The sequence below is a fragment of the Phyllostomus hastatus genome, unplaced genomic scaffold (genome assembly GCF_019186645.2).
Source record: "Phyllostomus hastatus isolate PE091 unplaced genomic scaffold, TTU_PhHast_1.1 phas_contig_98, whole genome shotgun sequence".
NCBI classification, from domain to species: domain Eukaryota; kingdom Metazoa; phylum Chordata; class Mammalia; order Chiroptera; family Phyllostomidae; genus Phyllostomus; species Phyllostomus hastatus.
Window position 1 is genome coordinate 5,645,203 of NW_025333999.1, and position 12,775 is coordinate 5,657,977.

At 54.3% G+C, this 12,775-nt stretch overlaps 1 protein-coding gene across 10 annotated transcripts in view; it reads left to right on the forward strand.

The window, feature by feature from the left end:
- The window catches only part of MYO9B (myosin IXB), an 82,564-nt gene that overhangs the window by 33,374 nt on the left and 36,415 nt on the right, over positions 1 to 12,775 (forward strand). For all 10 annotated transcript variants that reach the window (XM_045853657.1, XM_045853660.1, XM_045853663.1 and 7 more), the window contains exons 3-6: positions 6,008 to 6,102; positions 10,780 to 10,842; positions 11,463 to 11,562; positions 11,822 to 11,922. In XM_045853657.1, the coding sequence (XP_045709613.1) occupies positions 6,008 to 6,102; positions 10,780 to 10,842; positions 11,463 to 11,562; positions 11,822 to 11,922 (359 nt within the window). The remainder of the gene's footprint in view (positions 1 to 6,007; positions 6,103 to 10,779; positions 10,843 to 11,462; positions 11,563 to 11,821; positions 11,923 to 12,775) is intronic.

Genomic DNA, 12,775 nt, shown 5'->3' on the forward strand with positions numbered 1-12,775 from the left:
GTGTCAACCCCCGTAGAAGACACCGTCCGAGACTGCCTCGCCCGCTGCGTCGGGAGGGCGTCCTCCACACGGCCACGGCCGCTCCGGTGCAGGTCACCTGCGCTGCTTCGCCCTCCCACAGCAGGGCTGAGCTGTTGCAGCAGAGCCCGAATGTCCGTTACTTGGCCCTTCACAGAACAAGCTTGCCAGCCCCTGATTCACACGGTCCTTTCATCCTTAGCCCGGGGAGGCAGGGGTTTTCCTAATTTTATAGGAAAGGAACCTGAAACCAATTAGCCCCAGTTAACACAGCTGGCAGTAGCCGTATACCTCCCACCCTCCCGAGAACACCAGGGGTTATTTGTAGGTGATTCCACACAGGAAAGCCCCAGCCCTGACCCAATGTCCCAGGGCTGTTTGCTCACCAAAGGCGGGGCAGAGCCACCAGGCACCTTGGACCATGGGCCACCTGAGTGGTGGCACTGCCCTTAGAGTCCCTTGCTCCAGGGCTGGCACAGCTGTGGGCCGCCTCCGGCAGGGTCTATTGTCCATGTCCTCAGATGGGCACCACCTATCAGTGTGGTGAGAGCGCTTGGGCCAAGCGCTCTTTTACATGGAAAGGCACCCAGGAACACGGAGAATACTTGGGAGAAGAAGGACTTGGGTTCCAAGCAGTGGGGCCAGTGCGCCAGCACCAGCTCCGGTTCCTGTTGGGGGTCTTGTTCCCTTCCCCACCCGCCTGGAATGGGAGGCCCAGAAGTAGGGGACAGTCCCTCTCTGTGTCAGCCCCATCTTCACCCACCATCGAGGCCTAATGTCTGCCGGTGTTCTCTCACCAACCTCAGCCTCTCCTGGCAGCACCAGGCACTCCTCCAACTCGGCACATGGCCCTGACCAGACAGGGGAGATCCTGAAGGCCTTTGTGGCTTGTGGTCTGAGGAGGAAACGGAGGCTTCACCCAGAGGTGGCATTGCAGGGGTAGGGGTAACATCAAGGCCACGGGAGATGGCAGACCACCCACCCTGCCCAGGCAGGTTAAGGGGCTCCCAAAGGCAGTGATGTTCAATCTTGGCCAAAGTGGACTTACAAGGCATACCCGCCAGAGCCCCTTGGGGAAGGTGGAGTCTCCAAGGCTAGAATGGTGCCAGGCACACAGCAGCTGGTCAGTAAATTGTCATCTGAGTGACCAGATAACAACTGAGTGAGTGAATGAATGAAGAGACTGCACACAAACCATAAACACTCAGGAAGAGAGGTCACTGTGGCTAGAAGATCAGGAAAACAGAGAAGTTCAACCCCACAACCTATTCTAAGCCACGGGAATGACCTAGAACTGGCCTCTGAGAAAGGATAGACATAGGTTAACCTGGAAGCGATGATGTTATTCCAGGCCTGGCCACCTCGGCCTGGCTGGAGGGGTGGTCACCCTGCATGGCGAGGCTGGGGAGCTTCTCTCCGGGGGATCCTGACCGGGGCTCACCTGTGAATATGGTAGGTGGGCGAGTGCAGTGGCCTTTGAGCTCATTCCACAGGTCTTTGGGTTCTGACACCTGAAAGCAAAACGTTGTTTGCCTAATGCTCTTAGTCTCAAGGCTTGTTCAGTTTTTGTGCTGGACGTGCAAGGAGGCCAGGTGTGAGGACTCAGAGGGCATGGGCCAGGGCGGGCAGGCACCCAGCAAGTCCCAGGCCAGTGCGCCTGACCCCAGGCCTGGAGCGTGGGTCTGAGGAAGAAACCCAGGCTTCGGGGTCCTGAGAGCCCCAAGGCAGGGCGTGGGCTGGGAGCGGAGGTGCTGGGTTCAAGCCCAGGGCCACACCCACTGCCTGCTCTCAGATGCAGTGGAGGTCAGCTGACCTCTGCGTGCGCCTTCATTTGCTCAGCTCAGGTGGGGACAGCCCATGTGTCCATCTGTCAGAGGAGTGCGAGCAGAAGGAAGAGTGGGGAAGCTCACAGCGGGGCTGGCGTGGGACCAGTACGTGCCACCCTCATCATAGCATGTCATCATCACCCTTCTCCCTAAAATTCCTGCTGTGCACGCCAGGCGAGAGAAGAACCATCCTGTTAACATAGAATATGCACCTTCTAGAAATTTCTGGCTAAGTAGAAGCCTCAACCCTGGATATCTCCATCTTTTGAGCCAAAAATTAAAAACTTTTGGCTCAAAAGAACCCCCAAGACAAGGGCAAATGGCCAGACATCCCTCACCTTGGTCTCAGCATCCCTGGCAGGATGGGAGCCACCTGGTGGGCACACGGCACCCCCTGGGCCCGGGCCTGGCCTGCCCCTGGCAGGGGAAGGTGGATGCTGTGTCTTTGTTAGTTTTACCTAGAAACCGTGACCAGGGGCAGGGTTGGATTACAGGGTCATCCTCGTCATAGTTTTTTTCCTTCTGTTGAGCAAACTTTTAGTGTGGTTCTTTGTTTTTTTTTTTTCTAGAGTATACACTTATATTGGAAATGTGTATTTTATATTATAAAAGGGGAAAACAAATTTCTGAGAAAATAGAGACTTTTCCCACAAAGCATTTTGCCAGGGCCGTGGGTTCTCTGGCCTGGTGGGCAGATGGCATAAACATGTGGCCTCCCCAGAACCAAGGCCAGATCACATCGTGTCGTTGCTGGCACTCGGTTCCCACTTCCTCCCTGCTGTCCACCCGCCGCCTCACATGAGCCACCTGGCACACCAGCCAGCCGCCCTCGTGCGTGGAGGCCATGCCAGTCCCCGGGCAGCCCCGGGCACAGCCACACAATACCTCCCCTCGAAGTCAGCGCCAGGCCAGTGTTTCCTCCTCAGATGCGTAACAGCACCAACCGGATATTTTTAGGTCAGCTCTGAAAAGTCACAGTGTGCTGAGACCGCATACCAGACGCGTGAGGTCACAGGGCCCCACACTGGTAATCGCAGAACCAGAGAGCAAGTGAGCCCCACATCCCCGAGATATTCTCTCTTGTCCCCAGGACGCCAGTGCTGGCTGTTTCCTTAGCAGTCACCACGATGACTTGTCTGAAGTTCAAAAAGGACCACTGTGGCTCTTTGGGATGCAAACGTGCACTTCTGGACTGCCTCCAGCAGGCCCTGGGCCTGGGTGCTGCGGGGACCCCCATACAGAGGGAGGCCCGTCGCTCCAGGAAGGAGCCCATGCAGGGCCGGGCATCGCTTCACCATCTGCTCATAGTTAGAACGGGCAGGACGTCGCAGGCTCACCCACAGGCATTCACTGTAGCACAGAGCAGGCCTGTTCTCGGCTCAGACATCACCCAACGGCCCTGGGAAGCGTGGGATGGAAGGAGATGGATCTGCCTTCTGCGTTTCCAGGAGTGGTGCCTCAGGGAACCACAGGCTTTGCCCCAAACACTGATGTTCTCAGACTGACATTAGGGGAAACTAGAGATCAAACCTAGAAAGACAGTTCCCCAGAGGAGCCCTCAGCACCTATAGCTTATGTGGGGGCCCCCATAACAAGAGGAAGAGTCCACTGAGGCTCAGATCGCCTGGCCCTGCAAACCCCTTGTTACCTGCATCTGTACGTACTGGTGCTGCTCAGAATGGGTGATTCAACCGTCTCTGGGGACATATTTGGTCCTCCTACATGCACCGATACCTGACAGGTAGAGGTCAGGGATACTGCTTGACATCCTGAAGTGCCCAGGGTGGCCTATCCCAGAGGACAGTCCGGACCTGAGTGTCAGCAGTGTCGAGGCCGGGAGCCCTGCACTGGGTTCCAGAGACTCCGGGAGAGAAGCGCAGGCCCAGGCCCAGCCCCCAGCGCCTGGGGTACAAGCACTGGGCCAGCATCTCGGTCACGTGTGTCAGGGCCTGGTGACAAGCCCCAGTGTTTAATCAATCCCACCACCAAAGACTGTTTCAAAACCCAGCAGGTGTTGAGTCCTGAAGAAGCATTTGTGCAGTAGAGGAGGGTCGGGCTGTGCAGCTGCTGTCTGGCTCGAGAAAGCGTGTTCTCAGGCTGGGTTGCACTTCCACAAGGCCACGTGAGGCCCCCTAAAGCACCTAGCTGACGCTCCCGCCCCGAGTGACCCTCCTTCATAGTATGGGGCTAGGTCTTCTCTCCGGGGGCCTTGCTTTCATTGTCACTCTCCCGCTCAATGGCTTGGCAATTGGCTCCAGTTTTATAGGGAGATCTGTGCGTGGGCCTGGAGCCCCTGGAACAGAGGGGCAGGGAGTCATTTGTCCCATGACCCCATCAGCCAGGAGCATGACCTGCTCATGGGCCCGTGTGGGACCCCCACACCACTCTCAGCTGAATGGAGCCATCCTTTAAGGAAATGCCCTGGGCCTTCCCACAGATGCTTTTTATGGGGCTTCTACCTTCAGGCCGCCCCACCAGGAGCTCTGACCAGGGGTCCGCCTGAGCATCCCTTGCAGAGTGAGGCCCTCAAGAAAACACAGTGTCTTCTCCATGTCAGCAAGTCTCTCCATTCCTGACTTCCCTGTAAGTTCTCTACTGCTGTCCACCCTGCCCTTGACCCCCCTGCCCCACCAGCAGGCCTTGGCAGTGACCTTGCCACCTCCTCCCTGCTGCCCTTGCCCACAGGCAGCCTCTTCACACAGCTCAGCCTCCTCAAATGGGAATATTATCAGCCTGACACCCTTCTCACTGCCACCAAGCTTCCCCTTCCTCCTTTGACTCCGGGACATTACCCTCCATGTCACCCCTTCCCCAGCCCTACTGCCCCCACCACTGCCAGCTCCTTCTCCCTGAAACAGGGAACCCCACTCCCAGGCACCTTCCCTCCTGCCCTGTGTTCCCCCAAGGCTCCATCATACCTTCTCCCTGTCTGTTCACCCCCAGGCACCGTGGGTGCCACGTGAGAACCTGGACGATCTGGGAACCTGGACGGGGACCGAGGGTGTTCTCGCTGTAATCTGGTGGCGGCCCCAGGGGGACCCAGCAGATGGCAGGCTCCGTGCGCTGTGCGGACTTCCCACTTTGTATTGGGAATGCAGGTCCGACTCATACGGCAGCACAGGCGAACCCCAGCAACACTGCTGAGTGACAGCAGCCAGGCACAAAGGCCACATAGTATATGCCCCCACTTACGTGAAGTGTCCAGACCAGGCAAGTCCACAGGGACAGAACGCAGATGGGTGGTTGCCAGGGACTGGCCAGTGGGATGGGCAGTGCCTGCTAGTGGGGACGGGGTCTCCTTTTGGAGTAATGGAAATGTTCTGGAACTAGGTATAGGTGATGGTTGTATAACAGCCTGTATGTATTAAATGCCACTGAATTTTTCACTTTAAAATGGTTAGTTTTATTAATAGTTTTGTTAGTTTTGTTTTGCCCCAATTTAAAAAAAAAGAATTTGCTGTGAACTGTTTGTCATCTCACAAAATCGCAAGACCCCTCCAGGGTGGAGCCTGTCCCAGCATCTGCTCGCTCACGTCCAGCCTCATGCCCTCCTGGAACCCAGAGCTCATTTCCTCCCTGGGCCTGGCAAATTCCTTCTGGAGGGAGCCAGATAATAAATATCTTTGGCTTTGCAGACCAGATGGTCTCTATCTCAGCCACTCTGCCTTCGCAGCTCAAAAGCAGCCGTGGAAAATCCGTTCATGAACACGCCTGACTGGGTGCCAGGAAACCCTCATATGGACACTGAGACGTGAATAGAATTTTCACATGTCAGGAAATATTACTCTTCTTTGTTTTGGGGGGTATTTTTTTTAGCCATTTACAAATGTGAAAACCACTCTTGGCTCGCAGGCAGTACAAAAACATGCAGCAGACCGGATTCAGCCCAGGGGCCAAGTATGCTGTACGAACAATTATGACTAGGAAAGAATTCTGATGATTGGCATTTTTAATGTCTGACTCTTAAAACTTGAGCCCTTCCCACAACCCAAACACAGAGATAAAGAGCATATTGGAGGGCGCTTGGACTGCACACCTTTGTGTTGTCGCCAGGCCCACAGAGTGGCTTCCGGCAGGACCAGAGGGAACACTGGGGCTCCAGGCGAAGGCCTGTAGAAATTTCATCCTCACCATCTGAAAACCTGTTTTTCTTTTCATTGCAGGCTTTTGGGAACGCCAAAACGGCCCACAACAACAATTCTAGCCGATTTGGAAAATTCATCCAGGTCAACTACCTAGAGAGTGGCATCGTGAGAGGGTGAGTGGGCAGCCCTGCACTGTGCACTCCAGCCTTAGTCTGGGGTCCTGGGCAGCCCTGTGGTGGGGCACCAGCCCAAGAGCAACGTTTGTGAGTCGCACAGGAAGCTAGTGGGATTTTAAGTCTTTGATGTGAAGGTCTGAGCAGTGGGTCAAGGTGGGAAGTGTAGGTGGGCAAGGGTGGCACCATGGTAACTGACCCTGCAGTCCCCAAGGCATTGCAGGTGGGTCTGGGCACCAGTGGAGTAACTACAGTGATCTGGAGATGCTAGTGTGATGGGTTCGCTAAGAACAGGAAGGACAGACCAACCTGCTCCCTGGCATTGGTGAGGTTTCTAATTCAGTTGGTCTGGGATGCTCCAGGCAGAGTCGATGTGGACTCTGGCACTTGCCAGACACATGTCTCTTTAGGCAGAAGGATATGTGATCCTGGGCAACAAAATGAGGCAGTTGTCCAGGGAAGTACTGAAGGGTGGGTGGATGGGTGGAGGTGGGCAGATGGGTAGTTGGATGGAAGAATGGATGGATGGGTGGTTGAATGGACCAGGAATTGGATGGATGGACGGACGGACGGATTGGTGGGTGAGTGGGTAGATAGTAAACTGGACTGGGAAACTAGTTGTCTGGTGGAAGTTAAAACAGACCAACATTTTGTGCCAGGAATGTCAGTCCCTTAGGTGGAGACATGGTTACTTCAAATAAATGTAACGTTGAAATCATGTGTATTTGCACTCTAGGCAGTAGTTATGCTTATGAAACTATCTGGCAGATTTGTGCAGTGAACTAATGTTATAGGGAATTACCTATTTTCTTACAGTTTTTAAGCCATAGCATCATTTCTGAGTTCAGTTCTATAGGATTTTTTTTCCTCTAAAAACATGTGCATTCTGTGTAGTTTCAATTGTTAAAAAAGTTAATTGTGATTTAATGTGTAATGTTTTGGGGTTGTTTTTATATGCAAAGGTCTTATGAGCCAATAAAACTATTTCAAAGTAAAAGAAAAAAGAGGCATTTCAGCACAGTCCATTGCAAGGACCCCACCCCCCCCCCACAGCCACACAGTCCAGTGTGAGGGGCTGTGGCGGCAGTGGGGTCTGTAAAGGCTTCCCGTGGGTGGTACTCGGGGTGGCAGGGTGAGAGGCCCTGCATGTTAGATGTGGGGCGACCTGAGCAGCTGGCCCCTGGAGGCCGAGAGAACGCCCCAGCATTGGAGGAAGAGAAAGGTCCTCAACGTGACGGGCCCTGGGGGTGATGCCAAACTGTCTAGCTCTCTTGTTCATCTTTCCTATTTCTTGCTGCTCGAGCTCTGGCAGGTGCCGGTGTGGCTGAGAGGCTCTCAGTAACTGGGCTTCTCCAGCTCCTCCATCCTCAGGGGTGCTCGGAAGCTGGTGACTCTCCCAGGCCAGCCAGAGGTCCCGCCTGTAGCGCTGCTGGGCTCCCGCTTGGTGTCGTCATGGGCATCCCCACGCACACACAGGGTATGTGCCCTGATTAATCACAGGCACCTGGAGCTGCCCACTTGTCCCACAGGCCTCGCCTGTCCTCCACAAAGACCCTCACTCCTTATTTAAAATGTTTTTCTTCCACAGGCCCAGCAGGATATGCCCAGAGCATCTGACTGGGCAGACAACCCAGAAACATACCAAGTCTGCATTCCAGGGGCTCCTTGGTGTGGAACAGAAATGCTGAGAGGCTGCCTTAGCTTTTCCTGGGTACTGGGCTGGCCCTACAGGCCTCAGGCTAGACACCAGCGCCTTTGCTCCCAGCAGGCACTGCTCCCCTCCCCCCCACCCCTCCCACCCCAGCCGCCCCCAGCTCTTCTCATCTCCAGTCTCTGGTGTAGCAAAGCACCACAAACCCAGTGGCTTAAACCAATGGGATTTTTTTTAAGATTTTTTATTTATTTATTTTAGAGAGAGGGGAAGATAGGGAGAAAGAAATGGAGAGAAACATCCGTGTGTGAGAGAAATATGGATCCGTTGCCTCTCGCACACACCCCAACTGGGGACCAGGCCTGCAACCCAGGCCTGTGCCCCGACTTAAAACATAACTGGCGACCTTTTGCCCAGCAAACTGAGCCACTCTGGCCAGAGACCAATAGGAATGTCTTACCTCTCAGCTCTGGAGGCCAGAAGTGTGAAGTCAGGTGTTAGCAGGGCCCAGCTTGCTCTGGAGGCTCCAGGGGAGGGTTCTTCCTGCCTCTTCCAGCTTCTGGCAGTCCCAGACATCCTTGGCTGCACCTGCATCACTCCAGTCTCTGCTTCCGCCTTCACACAGCCTTCCCCTCCATGTCCCTCTGAGTCTCGTCTTTTATCTTTCAGGGCACTTGTCATTGGATTTGGTACCTTTGTAGATAGTCCTGGTTAATCTTATCTCAGGATCCCTCACTTAATTACATCTGCAAAGACATCTTCCCAATGAGATTTCAGTCACAGATTGCAAGTGCACACACACACCTTCAGGGGTCACACCAGCAAGGAAAGATCGGCCATCAGTCAAGTGGTCCAGCCTGCCCCACCCACTATAGGCACCCATCAAGCTCAGGGCCAGTGTCACTGAGTAGCCGGATCTCACAGGCCAGTTTTTGAGAATCATATCTGTGGCCCTGAATTCAGGAAAGGAAGTCTCCTGCTCGCCCACGACCACGGCCTACCCACACACCGAGGCGGGAGGTGCACTTCCCGTCCAGGAGCGGCTGCAGCCAGCTCTCAAGGATTGGGCCCAGGCCCTGTTCTGCTTTTGGGCAGGTGACACTTCTTGATGCCATTTCCTACTGAGGCCAAGGGTCAGGGGCAGTCCTTGCCTTCCCTCAGTTCCCCAATTTTCAAGGCTTAGTCTTCCTGTGGGTTCAAGGGCTCAGGGCTGGAGGACCTCTGGCCCCTACTGGCCCCCACTGGCCCCCACTGGCCCCCACAGGGGCCCGAACCCCCAAGACATTCAGAAGAGGGAAGAGGCTGCTATCAGTGAAATCACAGCTTCACACTGGTGGGGGCTTGCTGTTGCACCCCCGCCCCCCACCCCCTGCCCCATGCTGACACAGCCCAGGGAGTCGGCCACAGGTGGAGTGTGCGCCAGGAGTCTGATTCCAGAACCAGACGCGGCCTCCCTCCCCAGGAAGACAGACCACTGCTGACTGCAACAGTTCCCAGCTGGGGCAGAAGTAGAAGAAACATAGGTTTGAAAGTAGGGAGAATGCAGGCCAAGGCCCTGGAAACCCGCGTGTGCGTAGTGTGTGCGTGTGCCCCATACGAGGTTACAGACAGAAGACTGCCATCCTGGAGAGTCAGGCAGGCTGCATCCAGCAAGTTCTGGCCCGGGAGCCCAGCCCTGCCACCCCTCAGGCACCAGCTGCCTCTCTTGTAAAATCTGATGGGCTCAGATGGAGTTGCCCCACACACCCACCCCGCTCCCACCCTTGGTGATAGTGGATCCAGTGAGAAACGGGCCCCTCTGGCCCCAGGGGGTGTGGAGGGAGCAGGGCCCATGCCAGGCTCATCCGCCTGCTGGGCAACCTCCCTCCTCTGTGGTCCCCCGCAGTGTGTGGCCTCTCTAATTTTGGTACCTCATCCACCAACAAGAGCCACCGTGCCCACCCACAGGGATGGGAGGGTTCAGGGTGTCACATCCTATGAAACGGTGCCTGGGACGTTTACCATCACCACTCTCAGTGTGGATAGGGTGGCTGCAGAGGGGCCCAGGCCCCATGTGGCCTCGTGGAGCCATGTCCAGCAGACGTCCATCCACTGATGAACAGCTACACAAAATGCCCTGTGTCCACATAGATAGAATATTGTTCAGCCGTGAAGAGGAATGCGGGTCTGGTGCATGAACACTGTGGCTCACACTCAGAGTCACTGGGCTGCGTGAAAGAGTCGAGCTCAGTATGCATACTGAAGGATTATTTTTTTAAAATTCTGGAGAACCCAAACCAGTCTAAAGCGGGGGTGAGCGGCGCCGGCCTGCAGGTTGGGGTTGGAGAGGAGTGATACAGGCACCAAGGAAGCTTTGCCGGGGGGCGCGTATTCACCGTCTCAACTAGGGGGAGCAGTTTGTGGGGGGTATGTCTGTGTCGCAGCTCATCAGGCCACACGCTTTAAGGTTATTGTACATCAGTTACCCCTAACAAAGCTATTTTTAAAAATGGTGTGGATTATGAAAGAGCCAGTCAAAACTCATCACATATTATTCAATGGAGCTGTAAAAAGAATAGGAAAATGAATTCGTTATCATATTTTCAGTTGGAGAAACATTTAATTGCTGGGGAGATGGTGGGCACAGGGGGAGACCTTCCTATACCATTCAGGACCGCGTGGGTGCCATCACCCGAGTGCCCGCCTCCTGGGAGAGAGCTGCCACGTAACGCCCCGGGCTTCTGTGCTTCTGGTCTGGGGAGCAGAAGTGGCCAGTGCAGGTTCCTTATTTTTATAGATGGCAGTCCTAGGGTGAGGCAACGTTTAGGGTAATTGTGTTTACGACATTTAGGTTGACTGTATTTACGACATTTGAAGCGGTATTTATGACATTCAGGGTGATTATATCTATATACCAGCATGTGTTCTATGTTTCAGGAAGTTAATGGGCAGCTGGCCCGTTACCATGGTGACAAATTGCTCCAGTTTTTTTATGGAAAACAATACTAAAATGTGATGTTTTACTCTTTCTCTTCCTTTAATGACAGAGCTGTTGTTGAAAAATACCTGCTTGAAAAGTCTCGCCTGGTCTCTCAGGAGAAGGATGAGAGGTAGGAGGGGTCTCTTCCCTGAGCAGCTGTCTGTGCCCTCCTCCGTCCTCCGCCCTCCCTCCCCCCCTCTTCCCTCCTTCTTCCTCCTTCCTCCCTCCTCCCACTTCCCTCCTTCCTCCCTCCCCCCTCTTCCCTCCTCCTTCCTCCTTCCTCCGTCCTCTGTCCTCCCTCCCCCCTCTTCCCTCCTTCTTCCTCCTTCCTCGGGCACCTGGAGACCAGGGCACTCTGCCCGGAGGCTGTGGCACAACTGCCCGGGGAGTGGGCCTGCTGTGTGGCCCCAGGCTTCGTGCTCATGCATCCTAAGTCACCTTTTTGTGCTTATTTTTGTGCTTCCCCAGGGCTGTTGCCCATGTGGTTAGGTTAGAGGCATCTCTGATTGTCCAGGGAATGTGATACACACCCACCCCCACCCTCTCCTCAAAAAATCTCACTGGAGAAGCTCATGTTTTGGGAATGTTTTAAAGACGTACTAAGAATTGACTTATTGTCTTAAACTGGGACACGATCTCGGTGCTCTTTCCTCCCTGGTGTGGTCTCTGAAGCAATGTTAGTAGTAGGTTGAAGAGGAACTGTTGCTTGGCCTCCAAAAATGACTTTTTTCCCCTAATTTTGATCTGCAGAAACTACCACGTGTTTTATTATTTGTTACTTGGTGTCAGCAAGGAAGAACAACAAGAATTTCAGCTCAAACAGCCTGAAGATTATTTCTACCTCAACCAGGTAAACACCGGGCCCTAGCCACAAATGCCACCTCTGTTCCCCACGGGCCGTTTTTGCGCCGCCAGGAGGTCAGAGGCCCTCTGCCTTGGCCCTCTCCGGCCCCCAGCCGGCTCCAAGAGGCCCAGAGGAGGAAGCATAAAGGAGCCCATTCATTCCCCATGTCCTGAGCCCTGTCCCATCTGCTCCAGCCAAAATCATTCCCACACGCCACCCTCGCTGACCCAGAAATACCCAGAGTTTCACTGACTTTGTTTTTTAGCATAACTTGAAGATCGAAGATGGCGAAGACCTAAAGCATGACTTTGAAAGACTCAAGCAGGCCATGGAGATGGTGGGCTTCCTCCCCGCCACCAAGAAACAGTAAGTGGGCTGGCCAGGCATCCTGCCATCTCCCACGTGGGCACCCCTGATCTTACTGGTCACTATCTGAGATCAGCTGACACCCCAGCAGGAGCTGCAGTGAGGAGGGTGGCCCGAGGACGATGAGCACATGAAGGGACTCTCATCGTGAGTCACTGGGAGATGCCAGTGCAAACCACAGGGGCTTTGTCCAGCAGTGTTAGCACACTAACACTGTGCAAGTGCACGCTTAACAACGGTTAAGATGGTAGATTTTATGTGATGTGTATTTTACACCGTTAAAATTTTTTTAAATTTTTGTAAACCACACAGGGTGCTTTCCACACCTGCCAGCATCCCGGCAAGAGCACACTGCTGGGGGCGCTCATCAGGCCAGCCACTCTGGAGAACCACCTGGCTGTTTTCTATGACCGCCGTGTGTCTACAAGGAAGCACTTACATTTGCTCACCCCAAAACATGCACGTGCACACTTATGCACACAGTAGCCTCCTCTCTAACAGCCCCAAAGCCTGGAACCCTCCCCCAAAATGCCCACCAACAGGAGATTAAATAAACAACCAAGTGTCAGTCTGTCTGTGCAGGGGTCAGCAGGCTTTCCAGAGAGGGCCAAATAGTGAGTATTTTCAGCTTCGTGAGCCACAGGTCCCTATTACATGTTCTGCTCTGCATTTCATTTCACTTTTTAATGACCCTTTAAAAACTGAACCATAAACTCAGCTCAGGGACCATGCAAAAATGGGCCCAAGTTTGCCACCTCCTGGACTACTCTGCACACAGTAACAGTTGTCACTGGAGACACCGATTCTGCCCCCAGGGGGGCCTTCTCTAGAGATATTTTTGGTCGTCACACTG